This window comes from Vombatus ursinus, unplaced genomic scaffold, assembly GCF_900497805.2.
Source record: "Vombatus ursinus unplaced genomic scaffold, bare-nosed wombat genome assembly UNPS02012602.1, whole genome shotgun sequence".
Lineage (NCBI taxonomy): Eukaryota > Metazoa > Chordata > Mammalia > Diprotodontia > Vombatidae > Vombatus > Vombatus ursinus.
Window position 1 is genome coordinate 685,749 of NW_020952380.1, and position 16,846 is coordinate 702,594.

Consider the following 16,846-nt stretch of genomic DNA (forward strand, 5'->3'; position numbering starts at 1 on the left):
TGTATTCACAGAACCCAACACTGCCTTCTATATAATTAAAGTGCCAAGCACTTAAATCAATGTTCTCTAGGTTGAACAAAAAATCCCAGTTATTAATCTTACAGTATGAAGTTTCCTTTCATTTGAGCAAGGTGAAAGAGATTGTCAAACTTTTCAGAAGTGATGAGCTTCTTGCTTTAGTCACTTTCCCCGAAAAAATCCCTCCAGGAAGCAATAACTACCTAATATGATCCAGGGTATCTAAGGCCACATCCAAGGCTTTCCAAAATCCTTAGCAACACTAAAGGAGTTCATAGAGAAGGAATGAAGGGGGTTGTGATCATCCCCTAAATTCAACCCTGGCTGCCATACTGCTGATACTAAAGAATTTCAGAATCACAGAACTTCAGAGTTGCGGGGGGTCTCATCAACCATCAACCATCAAGTCACCACAGACACTAGGAGACTTCATTCAAACCATTTTTTAACCTTAATTCTCAATCAGAATGGGTTTGTCATAGTGAGTTTCTGGAAAAGGAAACTAAGTTAAGAAAACTTGGTTGAGAATTGAAGGCAAGGATTTGATTAAGATCATGGAGCAAATTGACAAAGTAAAGATTTGAGTATCTGGTTTAATTCTTATAGAACTGTGCCATGGAGGAGTAATAAAATGTTTGTGAAGTGTTTAATAAATATGAAGTGCCATTTAAATAGAAAATAATGACAAGAAGTTCTGTCCTTGGAGAGGAAGCTGGGTGTGACAAAAAGCTCAAGTGATAATAATATTAAAAAAAAATTCTCCACTTGGACAATAGCACTCCAACCCGGCAATGTGCCCATTTGCAAGTTCTAAGTAAGCCCTGCTCCTGATAGAAACCTCAAACTGATGAGAATTAACCATTCTCCATGAGTGATGATGAGCTGCAGCTGAACCATGTTTATAGTCAGTGTGCTTTTAAAAATGTTCTTTGGTCTAAATATAGGGGCATTTTGAATCATTGCCTTATTACAAAAACTTAAAAATATAAATGCTCTAAGTAATTGGTCTAATAATACAGAGGGAGGGCAAAAAGTGCAACTCTGGAGAGAGGAAATATTCTTTGTGATGAAAGCTAGTTATAATTAAACATTAAACAAAATGCTGTTTTTTGCCAGAATCTGGCCTGTCACGAACATGAATAAAAACCCAAAATAGACTTTATCAGCCCAGTATCTTGTGTTTTCAGCCAGGTAGTAAAATGACATGATTGGCTTTGTTAGTAAAGGGAAATGGAAAAATGCACATAAGTCTAAGAACTGCCACTTCATTCATTGGGAACTGCATTTCCTATGAGGAACAGAGCATGGTCCCAGCTTTGGGGTTTGAAAATTATGCATGGCCATGAAACTAAGAGAAAGCCAACAAATAGATGTGAAAAGGAGCAAATCAGCTGGTGTTTTATGGTGATGTATTCTCATCAGCAATCACAATGGAGTCCTTTAGTCATCTCCCTAAAGGCTCTTCTGAAACAAGAGGTCTCTATGTAGATGCTAAGACATATACATACATAAATCAAGATACATATATATATATATATATATATATATATAAGCACAAATAATCATGGAGATAAGTATGTTCAATGAGTGGCTGATTTTTAACATCAAGGAAGATATGAAACACATGCTTACCAAAGAGGTTTTTTTTTAATTGTCATAAAGAATGTTTAGCCCAAAATCCAAGTGAAAAAGAGCCTCTTAAGATGCTCCTGTCTACAGTAAACATTGCACTGATTGCATTGAGGTCCAGAAGTCACTGCAGGACTCCATCACTGAGATCCAAATTCATGCAAAAAAGATCAGACATCCACACAGGAAAAACCAACTGGATGAAGAATGTTTATTGCCCATTATCTGTAATTGGATGGAATTACCCCATTGAGTTAATTTATCAATACATATATCTTGGATAGTTACTTGTACTACTTATATGGACAATGAACTAGGTGCAGAACAGAATAGGAGAAAGAAAGTAGGCAGGATTTTACTCACTGTAGTGGGTACAATATACAGTGCTTTCAACAAACCTAAGTTGCTCTCAGCTAGATGTTAAAATGTTTGTAAAGCACTTTTCAAGCCAAAAAGCACTGTATAAAAATTATTGTTGTTGTTGTTATATTTTAACATAAACTTTATCCCCTGCATTCCCTGTATTTCAGCTTCTGAATCTCATTTAGACTCATCTAGTTCTGAATCTGTTCCCTAGAACCCACTATTCATAACTGTTTCAAACTCTGAGTCTCCACATTCAACAGCCACCTCCATTTGAATCTCCAAGTCAACCTTGTTTGTCTTCCAAGGATTACCAAGGTAGGTGCTATTATTGGCCCCATTTTACATATGAAGAAAATGAGGCTGAGGAGTTGAGTGACTTGGCCAGGGTCATCCAACTAGTCTAAGATAATATTCAAACTCAAGATTTCCTGACTCTAAAACCAGCACTGTATCTACAACACCACCACCTGGCTTCCTAGAAGTGTTCCTTATTATCCACTCCGACTCTAAGAATCTAGAATACTCTCAAAGTACTTGGCAGCTCAATCAGCACCAGATGTACTGATCAGTATTTTTCATGAGGTTCAATTCTGTTATTACTTAGAGTATTAAAGGATTGTAGCTTTAAAACTAGAAGGAAACACAGCCTATCTAGTCCAACGCTTTCATTTTATAGATGAGAAAACTGAGGTTGATAGAGGTTAAGTGACTTGTCCAAGGTCACACAGATACAAGTGGCAAAGCAATCTAGACCCTCTGACTCCAAAGCCATCTCTTTTTCCACTACCCACTCTCTATGCTCCTGGACAAAATAATCTGGGCACAGATGCACTGCTTCTAAAATCTGAATGATGATATCTAATGTAGCAGCCACCCTGGACTTCCCTCCCATGAACTTTTCAGTCACTAAGTCCAATAGGAAATGATAGAGCTAATATAAACACTCAAGTTCCACAAATTGCCTTCCAAATGGTTAAGATGCCTGCACCCAAGAGAGTTTTGGTCTCAGATAGACTCTCACAACTATTATGCTATCTATGCCTCCCTTCTAATAAATTCTGATAGGTAGTTTTCCATATGCACCAAAACAGCCCAGCACTGGTTAACAGGAGCTTGCTCAAGGCTTTACAAAGAGTCAACTGTGACTTTTTGAGTCCGAAAAAAATATGCCCAGTCATGTGAAGTGTGTTAACCAAGGACTGAGTGGTCTAGTAAGCAGGCCTTCTGTAATCTCTGCCAACTTCCCTCTGATCCTGGATGAGGCCAACATTAGATTTGATCATAAACTTTCCCCTATCCAATGATGCCATGTTGGTGGTGGCTTTACCACTTCTTATGTGTTGGAACTCCCAGCAAAGACCAAGGTTAACTAATCTATTCCAGAAGGACCTTTATGGTTTCACCATCTTTTGTCTCTCACTTCTGATTGGGCTACCCAGTATATTTCACACTTCTTGACTATACTATATATGGCCTTTCAAATAAAGATACACTTTTCCTTTAATCAATCATTTATTCAATGAGGATACAAAAAGAGGCAAAGACAATTCCTGTCCTTAAGGAGCCTACAATCTAATGGGAGAGACAACATGTAAACAATATATACAATGCAAGCTATATGTAGGATAAATAGGAAATTTATATTTATAAAATTCATAAATAGGAAAAAAGATGGAAAGCATTGGAATTAAGAGGGGTTAGGGATGGCTTCTTGTAGAAGGTAGGATTTTAGTTAGGACTTAAAGGAAGTCAGGGAGATGTGTAGTCAGAGTGGAGGAGGGAGAGTTCCAGGTATGGGTGACCTCCAGAAAAAATGCCTTCAGCCAAGAGATGGAGTGTCTTATTTGTAGAATAGCCAGAAGCCAGAGTCACTGGATCAAAGAGTATGTATAGGGGAGTAAGGCATAAGAAGATTGGAAAGGTAGGAGGGAGTTTATGAAGGCTTTGAACGCTAAACAGAGCATTTTGTATTTGATCTTGGAGGCAATAGGGAGTCATTGGAGTTTATTGAGTAGGGGTTGGGAGTGGAATGAAATAATCAGACATGCATTTTAGAGAAATCACTTTAGTGGCTGAATGAAGAATGAATTCAAGTGGGGAAAGACTTAAGGCCGGCTGACCTACCAGCAAGCTCTTGAAATAATCAAAGGATGAAGTGATGAGGGTGATGCACTAGAGTGGCAGCAGTGTCAGAGGAGACAAGGAGGCATATTTGAGAGATGTTGCAAAGGCAAAATTGGTGGGCTTTGGCAACAGCTTAGATGTAGGGAATAAGAGAGGGTGAAGAATCCAGGATGACTCCTAGGTTGAGAGTCTGCGGGACTGGGATGATGCTGTTGACCTCTACAGTAATAGGGAAGGTAGGAGGGGGTGAGCGTTTAGGAGGAAAGACAATGAATTCTCTTTTGGACATACTGAGTTTGAGATGTCTACTAGACATTCAATTTGAGATGTCTGAAAGGCAGTTGGAGACGTGAGTCTGGAAGTCAGCAGAGAAATTGCGGCAGCAAGAAAGATTTGAGAATTACCAGCAAAGAGATGGTATTTACCATGGAAGTTGATGAGATCACCAAGTGAAATAATATAGAAGGAGAAGAGAATAAAGTCCAGGGGGATAGGCATAAAGAGTACACAAATTGAATCCAGAAACATTATATGTGCAAACTCTGGACTATACTACCTGCTATTAAGCTGATTAGGCTGCCCCACTACTTGGAATTCACTCTTCTATATGAATGATGGATTCCAAACAAAGACTTTTCCTTCAATCACCCTATGCACTGCAGTTCCCAGGTTAATCATTGAATAACTGAGAGAACACCAGGATAACTTGTGCCTCACTCTACAAGCCACAAGAGTATAATATAAACATGGTGTCTAAATATCATTTTTGCTTCAAGGAACCCTTGTAAACTGAGGTCCAAGTTCAACTATCCTCTTACTGTTTCCATGCCAAAAAAAATTCCTAGAATTGGCAGATAGGGCAACAGGACCAGTCCCCATCCATCTAGTGGCTTACCAGCTGAACCTGTCCACTTTATTTAATATTTATTCCATTCTATCAGTTTTTCCAGCAATAAACTCAAGACCAGAACCTCTATCCATTATCACAAAAAAGCAAGAAGTTTTTTTTTTTTCAGGCTGTCTTTGACTCATGGATATGATGAGAGTAATTCTAATATTTTGTAGAATGATTGTGGTTTGGAATTTTGAAGAGGACACAGGACTTAGCATATACTGTTTATGTCCCAGAACTGGTAAATCTTTCCACAACCCCATGGACCCAAGGCAGAGGGAGGTGCTGTAAAAGGGGAGGAATAGTGAACATGCCAATGGCTTAATGGAGGTGGCTGAGTCAAAAGGTGGCTTTGCAGTTCTTCCCAGGGAAAACAAGTTGCTATAATAAAAATACCAAAGCTTGGGGAAATCAGGTTGTATCAGATGTATGGTCAACTCCCTGGCTTTCTAATCTCATCCAAACTCTTTCAGCTCTGAATCTTTGCCCAGAACCAAGGCTTCTTGCCTATCTCAGCCTTTCAATCTTGGCATGCTGGTGGGGACTTGGACTGGCTTTTCAGTTTACATTTTCTTTTTTCAGCTCAGACCATGGCTGCTCAGCTCCAGTAAGGTCTGGTCCTCCCCCCAGTCCTAGCGATTGGCTAGTAGCCATCTGTTGTGTCTATTTGTAGGATGCCATACTAAGGAATGTCCTCATTTTCTAGATATGGAAATATGCCTACGATCTTTATTCTCACTACTATATTTCCCATTATATAGAGAAGAAGAGAGAGGGGTGAGGGAGGGAGGAAGAAAAAAGAGGGGGAGAGAGAGAGGGAAAGAGAGAGAGAGAAAGAGAGAGAGAGATTCATCAAGCAAAATCACAAAATCTGTGCATTGGAAGAAATCTTTGTGATCATGACATCCATACAAGAATAGGAATTCCCTTTACGATACCCCTGAAACACAGTCATCCAACCTCTGGATGAAGACTTTCAGTTGATAGAGAAAAAATCACATCTTGAGTCAGTCCATTCCACTTTTAGAAAGTTTCAATTGTTAGCAAGTTTTTCTCAGTCTAAAGCTACTACTTACTGCCACCTCACTCATTTTTCCCAGTTCTGCCCTTTGAAGCCAGGCAGAACACGTTCTTTCACATAAGAGCTTTTCAAATACTTGAAGATAGCTATCATCTTCTGATAACACCCCTCTCATACACACATGCACGTACACACACACACACACACACACACACACACACACACTTTGCATTATTATCTAGCCCATTTTGTTCACAAAGACTATCAACTACCTTCTTAAAAACTGGGTGTTCTAGATCTAAGGCAGCCCTATGATCCAATATTCTAGAAATACTACTTCAAAAATAAGGTTAGTTTTACCTGATTTGACCTTGATGAAGCCAAGGAGTTCTAAATAATTGCACCTCCCTTTCCAAATCATCAGAATAATTTTCAGGCTTATACAATAGAAGAATAACTGGAGAGCAGAGATCTAGGAAAGAAGGTTATAATGTCTCTGGCAAGAATGAAACACATCATGCTTACTGGGATAGAGTAGCCCTCAAAGCTAATATCAGCCAGCTAACATTTATTATGTATCTATTATGTGCCAGGCACTGTACTAAGGACTGGTGGTCTTAGGTCACCTAAAGGAAATAACAGTGTCCAGAACTAGGAAGGTGAGAGTCTCACTATATTCAACCCTAGTCAGATAACTTCTAAAATACTACATTAGGTTCTAGGTACTACCTTTTGATAGGAACACTGTTAAACTGGAGAGTATACAGATGATAAAGGACCTTGAGATCATGCCACATTAGGATTGTTTGAAAGAACCAGAAAGGTTTAGCTTAAAGAAGAAAAGACTTGGAGAGAGAAGCAGGATAGCTCTCTTCAAGTTTAAAGGACTAAAACATGGAAGAGGGGTTGTTTGTTCTACATGACTTCTGTGGGCAGAACCAGGAGCAAGTGGTAAAAGTGGCAAAGAAGAAAATTACTCTTGACATCAGGAACAACTTAGCAAGTAGAGCAGTTCCAAAGTAGACTTGGGCTGCCTTGGGAAATAGTGCTTCACAAAGGCTGAAAGATCCCTCATCACATAAGTTGTACAGAGAAATTTTGTTCATTTGCATGTTAAACTAGCTATCCTCTGAGGTCCCTTCCAACTCTGATATTCAGTGCTTCCATGTAGTTTTTGAAAAAGGTCTTATACTCAAATGGATCAGTGATCCACAGATTTGGAAACTCCATCTAACAATACACATCGCAACCCAGTCATGCCTGATTAAGTCTGTTTTCCAAGGGCCATCCTAGAATTATGGAGGGGCTAATCACTAGGAGGCAGGCCCATCAATAAACTGGCCTTCTGGTATTGAACTTTTTTGACCATGGTAAGCCATAAAAGAAAGAAAAGTAAAATAATTTTCAGATTCAAAAACTCAATCTTACAAGGACAAGATAGGAGAGACTTAACTTGATAGAAGTTTGTCTGAAAAAGATGTAGGGATTGTAGGGAAATGTGAAATCAAATAAGTCAACAGTGTGATATTGCAGCCAAAAAAAAAAAGCTAACATAACCTTAGTCTGTTTCTGGCAGAGGTACTCAGGATTAGGGAGGTAATGATAGTCCCACTGGTTTCTCACCTGATCAGACCACTGTTGGAGTGCTAGATACTGATTTTAGGAGGGACATTGATAATCTGGAAAGTATCTGGGAGGGGTGATAAGGATGGTTAGGAGGCTCAAAGTCATGCCATATGAGGATATAATGAATAACTGGGAACAACATACAGAAGATGTGAAGATATCAATTTAGGGGTGCCATTAGAATAGGCTCCTTATATCTAGGGTCATATAGAAACTCATTTATTTGATATTTAAAGCCCTTCACAATTTGCCTCTAATTTCCTTTCCCCTTATTTTATCTATCTCTCTGCTTCATATACCTTATAGTAGACTAACAAACATTCTTGCTATTTCTCAGACATAACACTCCATTTCTGTGCCTTTTCTAGTCCATTCCCCCATATGAAAAATATGCTTCCTCCTCTCCTCCACCTACTAAAATCCCTATTTCACTTCAAAGTCTAGCTGAAGTACCACCTTCTACAAAAGGTCTTTACTGATCCTCCCAGTAGCTAGTACCTTTCTCTTTTAAAAATTTACATATCTCTTATATACTCATGAAAGTATATGTTGTCTTCCTTGATAGAATATAAGCACCTTGAAGGCAGGGCCTATTTCACTTTTGTCTTTGCATCTAGCACCTCACACACAGTAGCACTTTAATAAATGCTTGTTAATTAATTGACTTATTGACTTTCTAACAAGTACAGCTATCTAAAAATATCATAGGCCATTTTAGGAGGGGTTAATTTCTTACTTACTGGAAGTCAGTGAATATATCTCAGGCCTAATCAGGACAAACTTTTTCTTTTGGAATGAGGTGGAAAAGTGAAGGGTTGGGTCACTCTGTAGGCAAAACTTAGATTTTTGAGAGTGGGGTAATGAATTAAATTATTTTTCCTATAGAACATTCAAGTCGTGATGAATATCGTGGGTCCTTCCCCTGACTGCTAAACCCAGCCCTAGTGCAGTAGGATTTGAGGGATCTGCTTGCCTTTCTGGGAAGCTATTTGAGGAGATCTCTTCTCCTCTGACCCAAAGTTAGAGCCAATGTAAATAAACCAAAATGAAATTCTCAGACAGTGGCAACTCAAGGAGAAATCTGAGCCTGTTACATTTTGAGGGCTTGGGCAGTTGAGCAGCATGTTCAGGCCTCAATTTCCTGTTTCTTTCCTCTCCCTTGTGATTTCTTCCAGGTATGGCTATAGGAACCCCTGGCTACTCAGATCCATCTCAGGTTCCCATTCTTTAGTGTTCCTGGATCAGACGCCTGACCTCCACAGACCACTGGCCTCATCAAACAAATGCCTTGTTTTGTTTGGTTGGTTTTGTAATTTTCCATTTCTGCAGGTAAGAAAATCAGCATTGACACAATTATCCCAACCTTTTATTGACTGGCTTTCTTTCCTCTGCAAAGGGGTCCCACACCATGTAGTTGCCTGTGTGATTCAGATACTTATTCCCCTTGACCTCTGTTTTCAAGGAACAGCATGAGGCATTCAGAACAGTTCTGGGTAGAAAATCTGCTCTTTGAAGTCACAGCTCGAGTTTGTACTGGTGAGGTTTACTTCATTTTCTACAGGGCTAGAGAGACAGATACTGTTTTGTTATTGAGCGAGTGAAACTGCAGCACTGTCCTTGATAGGGGAGACAAGCAGTCGCCTTGGTATCTCAAGGATTTTTTTTTTAAATCGCATCAATGAACAGTGTCTTATATCTCAGAGGCAGGCTTTCAATCCCTCTGGAGGACTGCAAGGGGAGCTCGTAGATGGTACAACTTTTACTCTGAGTGGCATCAAACATATGGGCAATGAATGGATAACTGGGTAAACCTCTAGCAAGAATGAAGAAAGCTTAACTGGTACGAGAAGACAGCAGAATTAACTCCAGATCTGGTTATGGGCACTGATTCTGAGTTTACCAGAGCCTTTTCTTTGACGTGGGTCTTTTTTTTTTAAATAAATAAAATGCGAAGGATTGCTTTTTTAAAAATCTAGACTTTCTGTGGCTCCAAAACCAATACAATTTGATCTGCTGATTACAAATGACTTACTTTCTTATTCAGCATTAAAATAAAATGAAAGGAAAACCTTTCATTCAAACACAACATCAGTGCAGGCAAAAGACTAGATTGATTTTGATCCATTCTTTTTGATGCCCTAAGACCAGAATATAAGCTAGCATTGATTATCCAGTCCTGGCTAATTTCACTTCCTATCTGAGTATTATTTCCTGGTTAAGGAGGGGAAGGGAGAGAGAAAGCCCAACACTTGAAAAAAGCCTGCTTTCACTGAAGTTAGCCAGATTGCCCACTCAGAACCTATCAGTATTTGCCAGGCTCTCCATCTAAGAAGGAGCAGGTTCAAGACCTGGCACTGTCTAGCCGAATGGCACTGCTCCCAGAACTCTCATCCCACTAAAAAGCAATTGTGGGATCTGGACCCTTCACTATGCAGGACAAATGATCAAAATGAAAAGCACAATGTATGTGAGTGGAACCAGAAACTTGAATCAAGTGGTAATCACTTCCTTAGTATAGACTAGATTTTTTTTTACCCATGTAACTTGGTCCAGTATTTCATGCCTTAGCTAAGGTAATAGTACAGATTTTCATTTATCAGTTGATAAGTGAATGTGATTACCATGATAACCACTGAGTAAGGTAGGTTACTAGCATTGGCAGTGAGGAGAAGTGGAAAATTATTTTGCTTCCATTCTAAAATGGCTCAGGGGAGATGGGAAGGGATTGATATTGATCAGAAAGCTATAAAACATGACAAAAGATGTCAAGTTGGAGAGAACTAGATGTACATTCTCCATGGCTTTATGAAAGGGATCATACCAGATACATAGGCTTTGGCAAATGGGGCAAAAAATTAATTGATTTAGGATTTAGGGAACCGAAAGCAAAACATTACTGAGGTGTTCATGGGAGTGGAATATATGCATAACCGATAGACTTTTTTAATATTACACTTTATAACTAATAGTTGATTTTCATGTTCTAGAGGCTGTCATTCTTCCTAGTGCTTACACCCAAAGATCAGGATTTGGGAGGAGCCTGGACACTAATTTGGGTTGAGCTGTAGATTCCATCTGTGTGACCTAGAGTGACACTATATATCAGCCAGGCTCAGCATAAAAAAAACAGATGCCGCTCTTAGCTAAGCTTTCTAAAATGAATAAATAGGAGGGGAGCATGGAATTAGAGTCCATAGACAAAATGAAAAACACTCCTTTTAGCTGGACCAATTTACTGCATTCCAGTGTTTTAGGCTCTGGTTCCTTCTAATGCCCTATTTCTAGTCCAGCTATGCTTCTCATGCTGTCATTTTGGAGCAAGAGTGTTGTCACTTTCAAATACGCTCCTCTCTTTATGATTGAGAGCTAGCAATGGTCCATCATCTCCTAATGGGATCATCAACTCTGCCCTTTGCAAAAGTATACGTGATGTGTACCCATAAAAACATTTGTTGATGGTTGAAAAAGGCAGCAATCTTTCCGACAAAAAGGAATCTGTTTTCTTTGGAACTTCAATACCTATTTGACACCTTGGATCTGACCAGTACAACTTCAATTTCTTAGAGTCAATTCGAATAAGAAGCAGTTGGCTGCTTCTTTCAATTTGTACCACTTCCCCCTTCAAGTACATGTACTATGTCCGGTGGAAAAACTCAACAAAGGTAGCTGTCGTCCTGAAACTTTTCATTCTCTATTCCCCATGTCACCAACTCACCAGAATTAAGTAAGATGATGGACTTGAGGCACACAAACTCTTCCCCCTGGAGATTCATCATTCGAAAGCGAGAGGATGTAGCCAGTAACATATCAAAGATCTCCACCATCCCTTCCACACATTTCCCCTGGTTCCTGTGAAAACAAAAATAGAGCTAAAGGATGGGTCTATATTCACAGAAGTGAACTGAATTCAAACCAGTGATAGGAATCTGTGATCCATTTTTCCCCCTTAGTGTAGATCATTTGAGTAAAAGAAGGCAAAGCACCTACAAATCTTCTTGCCCTGAATGTATATGTGTGTATATATATATGTATGTATGTACATATACATATACATATATGTATATATACATGCACATATATATATACATATACTTCAGTCAGTCAGTGAAATATATATTCAAATCTTAGAAAATAATTAATATAAGGGAAAGTATAAAGAAGGTAAGTTACAACAACCCTTGTTTGAATTGGGGATCTTTCCTAAACAACATAAGAGAGAACAACAGAGTTATAGAAAACAACCTGGTACAAATGTGTGCAATTTGATAATAGTGCAAGTCACTGACTATTGGATACAGGTAACTAATGATCAGCCCTGCCACTTATGGCCTATATCAAGAACATACTGGTCCCACTCTGTGTCAGTCAGATGTAGAAGTATGGAGCTTTGAAAGACTTGCTCTTCACCATTTTCCTCATGCTGCTCTCTGAATACAAGAGGAAGAAGAGATTTCTGTCTATACATTATCAGTATTGTCTTAGGACAGAGCACCAATGCCATAGGAGACATGCATTCACACACAGTCTTAGAGGTAGAGATGAGGACATTTTTTTCTTAAACTATAATTTTAGAGGCCATTGAGTCCAACCCCCTCATTTTATACATGAGGAAACTGGGGCCCAGAGATGTTAAGTGATTCCTCAGCATCATACAGCTAGTAACTATCTTGTCTAAGGTCACACACAGATAGTAAGTTATAAGAACAGGCAAGATCATGAGTAAGAAAAGTCACCAAACAGTTATTAAGTACCTATCATGTGCCAAGCATTCTGCTAAGTGTTGGGGATTCAAAGAAAGGCAAAAAGACAGTCTGTCCTCTCAAGGAACATACAGCCTAATGGCGGAGACAACAAAAATGTCTACATGCAAAAAAAGACACATAAATGGGACCCGTTGATAAATTAGATAAATTTAGAGGAAAGGCATGTGCATTGATGGGGATGAGGAAAGTCTTCCTACAGAAGGTTGGTAAAATAGTGTAGAGAGTGAAGTGAATGAAATAGAATACAAAGAAAAATGAAGAGGATCCAGGACAGAACCTAGGGAGACAAGGGGTATGACCTGGATGGAGATACAGCAAAGGAGACTATGAAGAAGCAGGCAGACAGGTTAGAAGAGAATCAAGAGAGAGTGCAGTGTCATGAAAACCTAGAGACAAGAGTATACCAAGAAGAGGGTGATCAATGGTGTCAATGGACACAGAGACACAAGGAAAGATGATGATTGAGAAGAGGTAATTAGATTTGGAGATTATTGATAATTTTGGCGAGAGGATTTTCAATTGAACAATGAAATCAGAAGTGAAACTGCAGAGCTAAGAGAATAAGAAGAAAGAAGGTTGAGGCACTAATTGTAGATGACTTTCTCAAGGAGTTTAGCCACAAAATGGAGGGGAGACATGGGACATTAGCTAGCAGAGATGGACAGATAATATGAGGGCTTTTGGAGGGTGAGGGAGACGTGGACATGTTTTTGGGCAATAGTGAAACAACCAGTGGAAAGGGAAAGGTTAAAAAGTGGTGAGAAAATAGAGGTGATAGGGTGAGTAGTCTTTTAGAGAAGAAAGAACAAAATAGGGTCATTTGTTCCTGTCTTGGCAAAGAGGAGGGTGTTCTTTTCTTATGAGACAGGGATGAAGGAGGACATAGAAGCAGAAGATATCTGAGAAGTGTATGAGAGGAGAGGAGGGAACTCTTGGTAAATGGCCTCAATTTTTCAGTATAATATGAAATGAGATTCTCACTGAGAGATGGGGTAGAGAAAGCCATAGGAGGTTTGAAGAGGGATGCAAAGGTTTGTTAAGGCTGATGTGGTGAATGGAATAGTGAATTAATTAGGGAGGTATAAAAAGATCGCCTCAGTTTCCCCAAGCACCTGAGATTATAAATTGCTGAGTAGGTTTTGATCAGCACTGGTTTAAAAAAAGTTTCCACCTTGAGAGTTCCTCTATACCAATGAAAATTACAGATTTGGTCCAAAAAAGAGAATGATACACAACCAAAAATCATACAAAAACAATAGGATACTGGCTTTCCTTAAACTATAGCTAATTAAAAAATGTCTACAGCTTAAAAAGAAAGAATTATACTGGAAAGATCTGGTTTACTTCTCATAGCCCATGTCTAGATGTCTTGAACCAGTGATCTCAATGTGTAGTGTATATCAATCCATTTTTGCCTTCAATTTTTAAAATTTAGATTTTTAAGTACTACATTTTTTCCAGGTAATTCAGTCTAGGTGGGGTTTCTTGCCTGAAATTGCCAAAAAAAAAAGTTTCTTAACTCTGCATTTTGTCTTGACTATAAAGCTGAATGCATGCATTAAAGGGAGGATTCTCTGAGGAACCAATAGGCTGAGCAATGCGAGAAAATTTCCAATAGATGTTCACTCAATAAAGATGGTCACTCCGAATAGTGGCTTTTTGTGTTGAGAGATCAAACGACAAATTTGGTTTTTTTTAAAGTAGCAATTTTTCTTTCTAGTGAAAAAAAAATAAACAAGGATGGAGAAAATGTTTGGAGAATGAAGCTTTAAAAATAACAACTCATAGCCAAAATAGAGAAATGTTCCTTTCTCAGTATAAAGTCTCTGTTTACTTAACAGACTGTACACCGGCAGGGGAGGGAGTTTAAGTGTAGGAGGAAACCATCATTCACCTGCTGTGAGCAAAAGTTCAGTTTAGAAACTGAGAAAGTAGTATCTTAATAACTATCCTTTCTTCTGATCCCTTTTGAATTCTGTCATTTTCCCCATGAAAAGCTATTTCTTTCATTTTCTCCTAACAAGTTGGTTTTCCCGAGTCTTCTTCCTCTTTGTTTTTCATAGGCTTTATTTCTAAGAAGGTTTGGCACATGTTAAGTACCCACAGTGAAAAGAAAGCTTTTTGAAACACATGAAAAGGCAAGTATCTGTGCTCTGAGGCATGTCTTCATGCTGAAACCTCCGGGCTCTGGGCTCTGGCCTCATCCCTTGTTCTATTGTCCCCAAGTATTTCAGTGAATTCAACAAAGACGTCTTAAAATCTGCCACGTGCTCTACATCTGTGGTAGAAGCTTGGGATGCAAAGGTAAAACATAACATAGTCCTTGTCTTTAGAGAGCTTGCAATATAGTGGAATGGGGCAGGGAGAGAGTGTTAGACAGGTATACATATGACTATTATTTCAGTTAGAATTCTCCAAGTATGCAGAGAGGTCAAAAGGAGAGGAATGGGAGATGGAGAAGTTGGGGTCATTTCTATTTGGAAGGATCAGTACACACAGTATCATGGATCCAGACCCAGAATGGAGCTGAAACACCATATAGACGAATCCCCTCATTTTCCAGATGAGGAAATTAGACCTGGAGAACTAAAATGACTTGTCAAAGGTCACACAAGCCAATCCCATCAGAACCAAGACTTGAATCCAGGTTGTCCTCTGGTCCCTTCGATCTGCTCTTGGTCACTATAGTTCAGCAAATGGTGTACTTAACCAAGGAAGATGCCATCCACCTCCAGAGAAAGAGTTGACAAATAGAAATACATATGGTATAGTCTTGTATATCTGTATATGTGTGTATAGATAGATATAGATACATGTGCATGTATATATGCATGTATGTATATACACATATACATATATATATATATATATGTTTAATTGTAGCCTTCTCTAGGGCAAGGTGGGGAAGGAGGGAGAAAAAAATTAAAAAGTACACAGCAGAGAACAAAAGAAAACTTAGAAAAGGAAAAGCCAGGTAGCTTTGAAAACAATGTATAGTATTTATTACATAGGTTTTCAAAAAAAGTAAACAGTTTAGAATAGAAATTAACTATTTTATATTGAATCTTCTCATCATGTTCTGTTGTATACATGGGAATGTTTTTTTTTCTTTTCTCATTTTGCTTAAATTTAAAATGAATTTTAGAACTTTTTAAAAATTTGAAGAAAGCTATCCATGGATTTAGAAAATCTGTGGGTCTCGAGAATGGCATTCAGTGCCTTGGAGCCATAATTTGCTAAATTGTCACAATAGCTTAAAAGCAGCTGTGCGGTGCAATGGATAAAGTTCTAGTCCTGGAATCTAGAAGACCTGAGCTCAAATGTGACCTCAGTCACTTACCAGTTGTGTGACCCATGGCAAGTCACTAAATTTCTATTTGTTTCCTCAACTGTAATATGGAGATAATAACAGCACCTACCTTGCAGGGTTGCTGTGAGGGCCAAATGAGATACTTTACCACAGTACAGTGCATGGCACATAATAAGAGCTATATGTTAGGCATTATGAGTGATAGTAGTAGATAAACCATTTCTTCTCTGCTTCTTAAAGTTAGACTCACTGTATCACTGGGCTAAGTTCAAAGTGAGTAAAAGACCCAACTAGCCAAGTCCTTGTCTTCTCTCCTGGGTGTTTTCCATATCTAAAAGGGATTTACTCTAAAGATCCAAGTCATATTAGTGTTCAACCATTAGTAGCCTGTCTGAGTCAAGTGGTTCCACTGCACAATGCCTGCAGGCCCTTCTCCATCATCTCTGGGGATGCTTGACACTGAAAATGATAAAATTGATATGTAAGCTTGTGAGAGGTTGATACACTTAACCTGTCTTGTAGAGTGCCATGCACCTTTGGAGGGCTCAATAAATATCTGTTTGATACAGCAAAATCGCCTAGCTCTACTGAGGTACCCAGAAAATACATATTACAGCAGCCAGAACTTCCTTTTTTTGAAAATTCACTGATTTAATATCCAACCTCTATTCCAAGACTCAAATAGGAATAAAGTATTTAACAGGGTGTTAGATAAAATGATTTAATCAAGAGCTTTGGAAAGGAGGCAATTACGGAGGAACTTGAGATAACAATACTATAATAAGACTAGATCTGTCTCAACTTAGGAGGTGCTTCTGAGGCTGTGAAACACATGGGGACCAGAAAAACAAGATTTATTTTTAAAGGAAACACAGTTTCAGCCACAGATCAGAACAGAGGTTTACCAAGCAGCCCCAGCCTCTAACTCCTACTGTGAGACGTGACAGTCTGGAATGATTAACTTGTCCAAGTATTTTATCAGTCTGGTTTTCAGAGACTCTCAAAATCCCCTTGTGGGGGAATCTTGTTCTACTACTTATCCTCTCAAATGTAGTTGATTTGATCTTAAGTGAAGGTAGAACACCCAAAGAACAGAA

General features: G+C 38.8%; 1 protein-coding gene across 5 annotated transcripts in view; it reads right to left on the minus strand.

Annotated features, from left to right (window-relative positions):
• Positions 1–16,846, minus strand: part of ESR1 (estrogen receptor 1) — a 455,293-nt gene that overhangs the window by 34,551 nt on the left and 403,896 nt on the right. For all 5 annotated transcript variants that reach the window (XM_027857990.1, XM_027857989.1, XM_027857987.1 and 2 more), the window contains one exon: positions 11,392–11,525. In XM_027857990.1, coding sequence (XP_027713791.1) covers positions 11,392–11,525 — 134 coding nt within the window. The remainder of the gene's footprint in view (positions 1–11,391; positions 11,526–16,846) is intronic.